Source organism: Sinohyriopsis cumingii, chromosome 13 (genome assembly GCF_028554795.1).
Source record: "Sinohyriopsis cumingii isolate HCF-2022 chromosome 13, ASM2855479v2, whole genome shotgun sequence".
NCBI lineage: Eukaryota > Metazoa > Mollusca > Bivalvia > Unionida > Unionidae > Sinohyriopsis > Sinohyriopsis cumingii.
Genome location: NC_142973.1, coordinates 48,169,867 through 48,182,980, shown reverse-complemented (window position 1 = coordinate 48,182,980; position 13,114 = coordinate 48,169,867). Strand labels below are relative to the sequence as shown.

The following is a 13,114-nucleotide window of genomic DNA, read 5'->3' as shown; positions in this document are numbered from 1 at the left end:
GGGTTTCAGTTTTCCTCCTGCAGCTGTGCAGGCCAACACAACAGTTAAGTTCTTTCGTTCGTGTCCCGTGGTATCAACCGCTACTGTCTTTACTCCTTTCTCTGCCACTGATCTGCTAGCTGGAATATCGAATGGCATTGGAACCTCATCCATGTTGATGATGTCATCATCTGCCAACTTCAGTTCAGTTATTTCCTTCTGAACAAAGGTGTTGAAAACATCCAATTTATTCTCCCAAATGTCTGAAAGCTTCTGTCCAACAGTTGTACGTGCCCGGACTGCAAGGTTGTTCCGTTTCATGAACTTGTACACCCAGTTCCCACTGCCACGAAAGTCCATGATCTTCATTTCTGTAGCAATAACACTGGTCAACAGTGAAATCATTACTGACTTGAAAAGGCCCTAATCTGTAGTATTTTGGTGTGCCGAACACGAATATAACCGTGAAAAATTTGTATTGGCTCTCGTTTTGAAGATATTCATATACCTCATTTTCTATGTTTCACTGTGTAAATTTCTCCAGTAGGACTGCAGCAACATCCGGAATAATGATGTAACATTGCATAATGCCATCATGCTCACATCATCCACAGTTGATTGCATCATTTTCTGATGCATTGCAATACTAATGCCATGCGGCTGCTGAAGTAAGTTGACGTCAGCAGTGTACTATACGTGTAGGCCTATTATACTAATGCCAGGCGGCTGCTGAAGCTGACGTAAGCAGTGTACTATATAAAGCCCAATCAGATAGGTTCAGCATTTAAAATATTTTAGACGTTGTGCGAGACAGTTCAAGCTACTGTTACATAAAACTTATTATTTTATCCATTTACGTACAATAAAGAACAGTAATGCCTCGAAAGTGTGTTAATACCGCGGACAATTTTTGCTATATTTGTGGGGAAGTGACATTTGCCAACCAGAAGAAAAGTATCAATTCTCAAGTGAAGAAGGCATATCATCTTTACTTCGGATGCAAGGTTGGTGACCAAGACAAGCCTTGGGCTCCGCATATATGCTGTGCTACATGTACAACACAGCTTTCACAGTGGTTGAATTGCAAAAGGTCATCAATGCCGTTTGCAGTCCCAATGGTGTGGAGAGAGCCAAGCAACCACCTAAATGACTGTTACTTCTGCTTGGTTCCTCCTCTTTCCGGCGGAATAACGAAGCGAAAGAAGTCGAGAATAGTCTACCCAAACATTCCGTCTGCATTGAGACCAGTTCCACATGGTGAGGGACTTCCTATTCCAGAACCTCCAGCAGAATATTCTCTTGATTCATCTGACGAAGACAAAGGTGAGTCGACCTGTTCTTCTCCTGGTCCATCAGCATGCAGTGATCCAGATTTTCACTGTGGTGCATCATCAACCCCACACAGAATAACACAGGAAGAACTAAATGACCTGATTCGTGATTTGGACTTATCAAAGAACAAGGCAGAATTGCTAGGATCAAGACTCCAACAATGGAATCTTCTAGAAGAAGATGTCACAATTACTGCATATCGAAAGCGCCACCAGCAATTGGAGCCTTTCTTCAGAAAGGAAAGTAATCTGATATTCTGTTCCGATATTGAGGGCCTCATGAATGCTTTAAAAATCACTCATGACCCACAAGAATGGAGACTATTTGTGGACTCTTCGAAACTGAGTCTCAAGGCTGTGCTTTTGCACAATGGAAACATTCTTCCATCTATTCCAGTAGCGTATGCTGTCCACATGAAAGAGACATACGATAACTTAAGGCAGCTACTGAATTCCATTGAGTATAACAAGTACAGCTGGCACCTCTGTGGTGATTTGAAGGTAGTTGCCCTTTTAATGGGACTGCAGCAAGGATATACAAAATACATGTGTTTCTTATGCGAGTGGGATAGCCGAGCAAGGGAAATGCACTACATGAGGAAGGAATGGACTCACAGGCAGAATGTAGCCATTGGAGAGAAGAATATCCAACACCCAGCTCTGGTTGAGGCTCAGAAAATCTTGCTACCACCCCTTCACATCAAACTAGGTTTGATGAAGAACTTCGTGAAAGCCATTGACCGGACTTTGCCAGCATTCCGATACCTGCATGAAAAATTCCCTCGACTCAGCGAAGCAAAGATTAAAGAGGGAGTTTTTGTGGGTCCTCAGATTCGAGAGCTTTTCAAAGATGACCGGTTCAACAACTTGCTGGAAGGTGACGCGAAACAAGCATGGAATGCTTTTCGCCTAGTTTCTACAAACTTCCTCGGAAATGTTAGGGCAGAAAACTATAAGGAACTAGTGGAAGACATGTTGATGAAGTATAAGAAACTTGGCTGCAATATGTCTCTAAAGATTCACTTCCTTCATTCTCATTTGGATTTCTTTCCTAGCAACTGTGGTATTGTTAGTGATGAACACGGCGAACGTTTTCATCAAGATATCGCAACAATGGAACAAAGATACCAGGGAAAATGGTCCACTACAATGCTGGCTGACTACTGCTGGACACTCCTCAGAGATGCTCCCGAACAGCTGTACAAGAGACAGGCGAAGAAATCTAAGATGTAGTCAATGACTTGATTTTTTATAGGTAGGCTATTACAGTTGACCTTTTACTATTGGAATGCATTTCGTTATGTAAACATTAATTTCTTGCAGATTACAAAAAAACTAGAGCCAATTTTGCAATTTGACTGTCATATTCGTGTTCAGCACATAAAAATTGATAAGAATTGACTAATTTTATTTCAGTAACATGACTTTTGTAAAAATTTGTTGTCCAGTGTAATTCGAGCTTTGAGTTTGATCGATATCGTTGAAACCGCACGGTTACTGTCACGTTTCGAACGTACCCAGTTGGCAAGATTTTCTTCCAAGTTCGGCCATCTTGCCTTTCTACCTCTACGAGCTCGTTTCCTTGGATTCATCTTGTTAAGCTCTTCTTCCTCCAACTTCCAGTCACGTAAATTCACGTGCAACTAAAAATTAGTTCACGTGCAACTAAATTCTCTTCCAGCAGCTCTGTTGCCATGCTCCTTGGCAAACTTGATGACGTCTAATTTAAAATCGGCCATATATGATTTTCGCTTCGTTATTGTGAAAATTTTATAAATGCTCAAGAGATTGATCACTCATTTATTTATAACAAGAGATTGATCCCACATATACCCTATATACCGGTATATACCGGTGTTTACTAACCCCAGCCGCTGAAGCCTAGGCCTAGCGGCCTAGAAGAAGATAAGATCAAACGATAACCGTTGCGGCCCTGCCTCAAACAATTCTTTGAGCTTCAGCCAAAACGATCAATGGAGCCTTTTTTACACTAGGTGAGTGATCGAAACATTAGAGATATTTGCGTTTATGACAATGGAAAGTACATGTACCAGCAGCCACTTTGATGCACGTGGTTTGAAAACGGATGTTTACCGGTACATATTTGAACAAAACAACACACAGAATTATTCAAAAGATTTTATTAAACTTTATTGGAACAATAATGTAATAGTACTTAACAAAATAATATTAGATACAGATCAATACCGTAAGTAACTTATAAGTTTTTAAAAAAATCAACGCTATATCATCTGCAGTCAAAATAGGGTTTGCTCAGTTCGGCAGATGACGTGGCCGAGTGCGTCTTATATTCGTAGGCATCTTATTTAAAATACTTTTTTACACAAATCGTCAAAACCCGCGTCTTATATATGGGTGCGTCTTATAATTGGGTGCGTCTAATATACGCGAAAATACGGTACATATCACATGTGTGTGTGTGTGTGTGTGTGTGTGTGTGTGTCGAGGTGGGGGAGGATGAGTCTGTTCAGTTCACCCAGGCAAATATGTTCTTTACCTGCTAACGGTGTGGTCGTATCTTGCACTGATGTATTTCTTCTTTTTCTTTTTTTTAAAGTACCATCACTTTGTTTATTTCTAAAAATACTTTTTCACAACTTTTATGGCTAGTTTATTGTAGTCTTGACATGGTTTGCCGTGAACAGCTGTATTCTATGTTTGAATGCGTAGGAGTGAAAACCCTTTGTTTATCGGTCGGCCATCGTCTCGTAATAATTAGTGTGTGTGTGTGTGTGTGTGATTAGGATTTTTAACGTATCTTTAACAATTTTTCAGTCATATTGCTACGATGTCTGCAGTGTGGCAGTTTATAGTGATGTCCAGCACTATAGCGTCATGCCGCAAACATGTAGCATGATGTCCCACCCAGTCCCATTATCCTGACACCAGACCCACCAGTCCTAACACTAACCTCTTAATGCTGAGCGCCAAGCGAGGCAGCTGTTAGTACCATTTTTGTAATCTTTGGTATGCCTCGGCCGGGGATCGAACCCACAACCTCCCGTTTCCGAGACGGACGCTCTAACCACTAGGCCACCGGAGCGGCCGTGATAGTTAGTATACAGTTTGATGACTGAATAACAAGTGCATACAAAGATATCGTGCACACTGAATTCTTTCACATCCAGTGCGTGTCGCTGAGGGGATATACTCATTTATTTCCCCATCAATTCTCTAATTTGTATGTCAGTCAAATGACACAGAGTAGGATTTTAGTTTTGACAGTTACACTTATAAGATCAACTAATTGTTGATTGTGTAAACTGCTGATGGTAAATATAACCCATTCATTTAAACCAAAACTGCAATTCGTCACAATTTATTGATTTAGGGTCACGTCTTTTGAACGCCACGCCAGAAATATCTTCATCTGTTAATTACTGTGGCAACTTTTCTTTATCGCGGAACAGTACTAAATTAATTTGTCCGAGGTTTATGTTCTTCGTCCTCTTTCCTTTTCAATAAAATCTGGGTCTCTAAACGTTATTTTCACATAAGACTTGTTTTAAAACGAATCCAATATGACGTTGACGTTGAGCGTAAACGTACCCCAAAAATCGTATCAACAGCTCCATTATAATTTGAAAAGGTCCAATCCTTAGAAGTAAATAGTCTACTGGTATTGCTATGTCGCAACCCTCCCCCATATTATTGCAAGTATCCTAATGTATGCAAATTTGATTTGCTATTTCATTCTACAAATTAAAACGTTTCAGCAATGTTTGACAATTTCAAGAGTTTCTGCCTACATTTTGTCAGCGCCGATGTAAATATTTTAGTTTATTCGTCTCATTCGGTCATGAACCTTTATCCCTGTGTATCGCTTTGTTATCCGAGTTAAATAAAGTTCTGTTCTATTCTTTTCTGTTGTTTTCTCCCAAGATGTGGTTATGTAACCGGATCAGATTGGTACCCCGTGAGTTAATTACCATGGAGTGAACTCACGTGAAATATCACCCCACTATGCGGTTAGTCGTGCATTAGGTGGCCACGTGAAAATATTGATGCATCTGGTCTGGGTGTAACCGATAAAACCGTGAAAGTAAGAAGATCAAGCTGAATTGATGGAAACATGTCGCTGTATATGAATACATCTACAAATCTCATTCTCAAGGTAAGAGAAGCTATTGAAATCTGATTTGTTATTACTGTGTACATGTTCCAAATGCACCCCAATGCGTTGTCACCTCGTCTCTCCATTATTAAACTTGACTCAAAATCCTACTCGAAAATGCTTTGACGAATTTAAAAGACGAATTAAAACGACGTTTCTGTCAGTTTCAAAGTCTTTATTAACATTTTGGTTCTGAATTTGAAATGCTGAGTACAGTTTTACGATGGAGGGATCAGGATACTGTGTACGATCAAGATCTACAAGGGACCGACAATTTCATTTTCTTGCTGGAAGGAGGGCGGATTTTTTTGTTGCACCAAGATAATAATTATTATTTTATTTTCCTCACGATACATAACTCTGTTCAACTAAATAGTTATGGATCTAAACAGTTATTGTTTCCACAAAAAAAGAAAAAGAACATTTTTGAGCTGTTTGGGAACAGGAAAATAGAAGCAAAAACCCAACAATCAACCATCCCCGAAAATGAAATAGTTGATCCCTAAAAAACATGATACGGTACGAGTTACCATCCCTTTTTAGTTTATCGAAGAAAGATTATCAATCCAACAGGCGCTTGATGTTAGATATCGGCATCATCCCTTTAGTTTTGGGCGAATCATAATGTGTATAATAAAGACAAAGTTGGGCAATCGACCTCGTGCTTCACTTTGCCATTTCGAATAATTTATCATAGTGTCAACTGAAGATAGGAGGCGCTGTTAGGCCACGTGCTAAATATTCTACATGTGACTTAATGTTCATGTTGATATGTTTTCTGGGCTCTTGGAGATGGAAGGGTTGAATTTATTTTTTTTAAAGAAAAACGTCTCAACCTTATGTACATTAATTAAGAGGAGAAAAGTAATTCATCACTACGTCACAAGGACGATAAGTTAACACTTCACGGTAAATTGCCTTGATTTGGAAATTGATTCAGATGAAGAGAAGGCCTCAGTGGAAAATGGTATGTGTACCTATGGACACCCGTATGAATTTTTCCGGGAGAGGGGCAAAGTTAAAATCAGTGGTGTATATTTATATCCTGCACAATGGAGTTTTAGAAAATTTCGTAGTAATTTCAAATATGGATCAAATATGGAGGATTATGTGTTTAGGTCGTGTTTTGTGGTGTTTGGCTCTATGTACTAATCTTCGGCGTTGGACAATTTGCTGATGAGTCATACATTTGTGAAACAAGAACAAAAAATGCCGGTGTGAAAATAGATTCATCACGTGTGATCATTAGGTGATTAGAAAAAAATTACTTTACATTTGCACGTTTAAGAACCCTTAAGTCGATAACAACTGCTGTCTTTACGTTTCTGGAAATAGGGAAACAATGGTCCTCAAGCCACAATGGTCCTCAAGCCAGACTCACACAGGTGTTGGTTGATTCTCTCAGCATTGATATCCTTGATACCTATAGATAATATGGGGTCATTTTGGAGAACCTGTGAACCATGTTTTCATTTTGAATGACACATATTCTAACACTTGAAGAGTGAACGTCGTTTAAACCGCCCTTTTTCCATAGCAGCATGATACCGTTCAAAGCAATTTATTTGCTGAAATTGATGATGGTTAATATTCAAATTTACAAAGAGTCCCTTCGAATCATATCAATCAAATGTTATTAGCCTTAGAATATAAATGCTACAGCTAATACTTAAATCTAAATAATAAAATTTTTCTCTTGTTTCTGAACAATCTTTCACTGATTGTAAAAAATTTGTACGTACTTCGAAAGGGAGAATGTCTTCCGATATGATCATCAAAAGGAAATGATATGCAAGGCTTTATTCCGTGTTATTCATGTATAATTTCTACTTATACTAGCAGAAAGCCATTTAGAGTTATGTTGTTTTATGTTGTTTTTTTATCAATGCCACAACTTCTTAGTACTTAGGTCAATTCTTTTGAAATGTATAGAAGGCAACGACCTTCCTTCATAACTCTAGATATGATCTGTTAACCCATAAAACTCTCTGTCTGTCTTACCATTTAAAGTATCATATCCCCACGATGCGAAAACATTTCTGTAGCATTGGTATTTTTAAAATCTTGAAGTCATTTGACCATAATATAGATTGGTGTTGTGTTTGATATTGACTTGCAGAATCACTCACATTCTTGAAACAAAATATATAGTAGTCCCTCGATCATATGATATACATTTGTGTTGTCTTTACACTGACGTGAGAGGACTAAATATTTGTGTATATATAAACAACGACACAAAACTACATTTTAATGAATTGCATATATTTCAGAGACGTGATAGGGATAGGGGCAAAACTGTTGGTATCAAGAGGTGAAATGTAGTTTTGGGGATTTATGCTTCAAATGTACGGTACGAGGAAGCTACGCTTGAACAAAATACCACCTCTACTGAGAGACCGCTCAGGTGGCCTGGTGGTTAGAGCGTACGCCTCTGATGCGGAAGGTCGTGGGTTCGATCCCCGGCCGAGTCACACCAAAGTCTTACAAAAATGGTACTAACAACTGCCTCGCTTGACGCTCAGCATTAAGAGGTTAGTGTTAGGATTGTTTGGCCTGATGTCAGGATAATGTGATTGGGTGGGACATCACGCTACATATCTGCGGCATAATGCCCCAGTGCTAGACATTATAAACTGCCACGTTGCATACATCGTAGCGATATGACTGAAAAATTGTTAAAGCTAGGTTAAACATCCATATCACATCACACATCTATACTGAGAACAAGATCTGCATTACGTCCTATACTTAGCTTTAGGGGTTGAAAATGGCCGAGTTGTCGAAGGTTCCCGCCTCATCAGATCAGTCGCATTCCACCTCTGTCCTCATTGGTTAGAGTCCCAGTTCGTCCAAGGTTAGTATGTAAGCATGCCAGTATCTTCTCACGTGTAGTGATTCTTACCGGGTTCTTCCCTGACTCTTCCTCGACCAGATATACTGGCCGCAATGTATAGCCAGCCTATCATGGGTGCTGAAAATTGCGTTGAATCCAACACAAGACTTGCATTATCGTCAACTTGTATTTCATCTTGTGGATCTGTCGCATCATCTTCATACAAAGCATTTGAAGTACTTTTTTTAATCAAAAAGTTCCTTTCAGCATCACCACTTTATATGATGAGTTGTATAACAATAATAGGGTTTATAGGTTATTTAAATAACCAAGAAATGAATATAAAGCAGTTAGGAAAAGAACTGAGATTTATCGAAGTAAAAGAAAAACTCCAAAACTTAAGAGGGCAAACAGTAACTGAAGATATCAATTACAGATGGAACATGCCAAGAGGATAACTGATATATATTAAATTGAAACAGAGTTGGAAAACTAAAAATCAACGAGAAATATATAAGGACAAAGACCTGAAATGAATGCTAGAGCTGCCCAAATTTCCAAATAATTGTTGTAATTTACACTTAAGGTTAGTTTCAGCAGAGTTCTTCCTATTGAAAAGTTAGAATTTACAAAATGAACTCAAAGATAACGATATGATATCTTATACTTCAGTGTTGTTCCGTTGTTGTGTAAATTGGGTTGTCATCTTTTTCTGTTGAAACATATATTAAAATTTTACCAAGCCATCGAAAAATAATGAGTCTGAAATTATCGGAAACTGCATAATAAATACAACGTGGCCTGGTTGGTTTGTTGCTGATACATGTGTGCTCTTGCTGCAATTGTTACAAAGGCTGCAATTAAAAGAGTAGCTGACTATCGTGTAAAAAAAATTTGCAGGAAAAAAATATATTATACGAAAATTGATAAACAAACTAATGAATGATTTTAAAAATCTCCATATTAAATAAGTTTATAACCTTGAATGATTCAATGTTATAAAATGAAAATTAAGAGGAACTTAACCAAATTATGAATTGAATCCAAAAGTAATCCTGCCCAAGTTCTTATATGTCTTAAAGAATAAAAAGTTCCATATAAATTTCAGAACCGGAAATGTATCGGTCCGCCAAAATGGCGTTGTCTGAATAAATCTCTATAGTTCCAGAATGAAATTATAGTTAAATGTACAATTTCTATTTCCACTGAATAATCATAATACATGCCTTTTCTATCAAATAATATCTAAATACAACATAAAATAGTCTGATGTTTTGTTGTTACAATAAAAACACACACAAAAAATAAAATAAGAGTGACCACATTTTCCCCACTACTATGTGACAAACCGCAAAATTCCAACAGCGTAGAAGGATTCGCATGATTTAACCCACTCAATGGGAGTTAACATAATTCTTCTAAGATACCACCTGAACGACCTTTCTAATAGGGAAATAACCCGAAACTAGTAAACATATTTACAAATAATTATATTATTAGTAACTGTCAAGATGTACGATGTTGTTGTTGTTATAGGGTTTAACGCCATTTTTTCAGCACAAGATAGGCTATACATGGCGGCCAGTATTAATGGTGGAGGAAGAACCCGGGAAAACCCCGGAAAGAACCACCGACCCACGAAAAGCTACCGGCAAGCTTTCTCACACATCAACATTGGCCGAGCCCGAGACTCGAACCCACGCAGACAGAGGTGAGATGGATGGCAGTGATCCGTGACGGAGAGCGCTTTAGACCACTCGGCCACTCGGAGCCCCCCCCCCCCCCCCCCGTCAAGACGTACGTAAGCATCTATTTATAGATCCTATGCAATATTACATTCTTTAAAATCTTAAAATAGACCCTATGCACGTTCGCCAGATCCATATGTAGACAGATAATCGCTACAATTTATGGCAATGAATAAAAATTACAGACCTTAGAAAATTCATGTACTAAGATTTAAAAAAGATATATACAGATATACATAAGTGCTATTCTACCTCTTCTTTAGAATCTTAATATCATTTTTCCACCTATTTTTTCCACTGGCTATCATGTATCTAGTATGACATGTAAAATATTTTTCTTGATCGGGATGGTGTAGGTCAAATGATGAAAATGGAGTGAACTGATGAATGTGACAGTTATTATCTCTTGCAACTTTATGTTTTATGCAATTTAGCCACGTTTGTAATAAATTAGTTGATGAAACACCTGAAATTTTCTTAGTCATATCTGACTTGACGCAGGTAAAATTATGTTTCTTGAAATGTAAATAATTTGAAATTTTGTTAGTATTGGTATCTTTGTTTTCTGCATTTATTAATTTGTAATTCGTTTTCACATTACCACTTTATGTATTAATTCCATGTGTTCGTTTTCTATTACTCCGTTTTATTGCTTTAACTTTTACAAAGTTTGCATATACTTTGTTGGTCTATTTTAGAATAAATGTTTTCCACTGTGCTAGTCCAACAAAACAATTACAAATAAATCACGATTTCCAGCACAACTCTTACCTTACGATAAACTGCATATAACTGAAGAATCCTAATGTGGTACTTTAACTCTTATATAGTCTCTATATGACTACCAAATCAACAAAATCTTAATCGTTAAAACGATTCTCGAACATTTTATTAGATTGTGAAATAAGTTAAGTCATGTTTTGACCTTCTCAAAGTATTGAGCCAATCAACAATTAGGGCGTGCATCATATCTCGTATAGGTCAAATTATTGAGCCAATCAGCAATTATGGCGTGCATGATATCTCGTATAGGTCAAATTATTGAGCCAATCAGCATTTAGGGCGTGCATGATATCTATATAGGTCAAATTACTGAGCCAGTCAACAATTAGGGTGTGCATGATGTCTCTATAGGTCAAATGCAATCCTGGTATCATGAGATGTTTTCGTGATCTCCACTCAAATTAATGCGTTGCGTACTTAAACAAAATAGTTGCTGACCTAACCTTGGCAATTAGCCTTGATTTATAACCAAAATTTTACACGTATTGTACATGTATTTTTACTATAACACAAGTCAGCCACTGAATTTAAAGAATATAAACTTCATAACCCCAAGTGACTTAAATGAAACTATATTATAAATCAAAATATAATAGAGATATTCATAACACCTTCCCACCTACATACTACTTTCTGTAATTTATGAGTGAGTCAGTTCACGTATATTGTGAAGAAAGGACGCAAATTCATTCACTGGATTAGGAGATATGGCCATTTAAATACCACCAAAATGCTACCTCGGCTGAAAGAACGAGCGACTTTTATAAACAACCCGATAAGTACGCGTGAGCTTGTGACGTCACAAGAGGAACCCCAGGTTGGCTTGCAACAAGGCTTCTCGTTGTGGCAGAGGGAACATGAACAAGAATTGGATTATTCTTCCTCTTTTGATGAAGGACAAGAAGAGAGAGTGAAAAAGTAGTTGAACCTTACCGCCATGATCTATACACAAGTCAAGAGTCGGCATTAGAAGAAGAGATGGAAGAAACTGTGCGAGATACTGGCAACAGACTGAACAATACCAAATTGTAAGTTGGACCTGGTTTGTTTCTGAAATACGGATACTTATTTCTCTCATAGTTACATTTATGATTTTTTTTTACCGTCATATCATTTCATTTTCACATTTATAATATAGAACAGAAACGTGCTTAGATAAAATTCTTGCATGATTTCAAATTTCCGTATACAAATATGCATAATTGTTAAATATTATCACCCCATAATAACTGTTTGAATATCTCACACCTGATGAAACTCAGACTTCCAGTTCACAATATTTTAGGGAGTACTAAGTAACTAATTCCTAATAAACACTTTCTACATTTGCAAGACATGCTTCAAAAAACTTGTATGGGTATTTTTTTTTTAGAAAAGTGCCTGGGTGCTCAGTGTCAAGCAATGCACACAGTAAAGGAATCTCAATGCTGCCTTGACATTGCTAAACTATATGATAAAATCACAGGCTTTAATGAAGCACTGCAATGTATCACTGGCCATCATTGGTTCCCGACAGTATGTCTAGACCAGTACGTACCAATACAGATATCAACACATGAAAGATAGTTACGAGAAAGTTCATTTTATTACATATGCATAATTGTATTTTCTTGATGTTTAAATTTTTCAAGTCTTTTTTATCAATTTTCAGGAGGAGTCGGTACGTGGAATATTGGTAATTCGCGCAATGGTGTTGGGGTTTCTTGGACAAATAAGTCCGAGTCCAGTTGCCAGCATGTGCTGTCCACAGAATACAAGCTTTCCAATCTGATACCTATGTTGAATTCAAATGGCCTAACTAGCTTTTAAATATAGAGACATGTGTGAAGATAGTCATTACTTTCTGTGTGTATGGGATATGTACTATTAAATTAAATGAATAATGTACATTTTTGTTTATATCTATATTTTTTGTAACTCCTGGTACATGATGTTGTCTAAGTTTTTGTAATATTTATACATGACTGTAAACTGTAGTGATTCTCTATAGCTGGATTTGGCCGACGTCTATAAGGTTTTTTTTTTAAAGACAGTTAAAAACGTAAAAATGTATAGAATGTATAAATGTATGTTTACTTACGTCTCAGCAGTTACTAATAATAGAATTATTAATAAACATGTTTACGAACTTCGACCTTTTCCCCATTGGACAGATCGGTCAGGTTTTATCATATAAGAATTAAGTTAATTCCAATTAGATGACTTAGGTCATGTGAATAGGTATTTGAAATAATAGATTAAGTTGTAAAGTTTCTGGGTTATATTGCGAGAAATAGTCGTGATAGATTATTGAAGTTTTATA

General features: G+C 37.2%; 1 protein-coding gene and 1 non-coding gene across 2 annotated transcripts in view; one reads left to right on the top strand and one right to left on the bottom strand.

Moving 5' to 3' along the window:
- Window positions 1-4,301: 4,301 nt before the first annotated feature.
- Trnap-cgg (transfer RNA proline (anticodon CGG)) lies at window positions 4,302-4,374 on the bottom strand. The gene has a single exon. It is a non-coding gene; the product is annotated as a tRNA-Pro (tRNA).
- Window positions 4,375-5,331: 957 nt separating this feature from the next.
- Window positions 5,332-13,114, top strand: part of LOC149785504 (transmembrane protein 53-like) — a 28,038-nt gene continuing 20,255 nt past the window's right edge. The window contains exon 1 of the mRNA XM_089931200.1: window positions 5,332-5,445. Within this exon, the coding sequence (XP_089787326.1) occupies window positions 5,404-5,445 (42 nt within the window). The 5' untranslated portion in view covers window positions 5,332-5,403. The remainder of the gene's footprint in view (window positions 5,446-13,114) is intronic.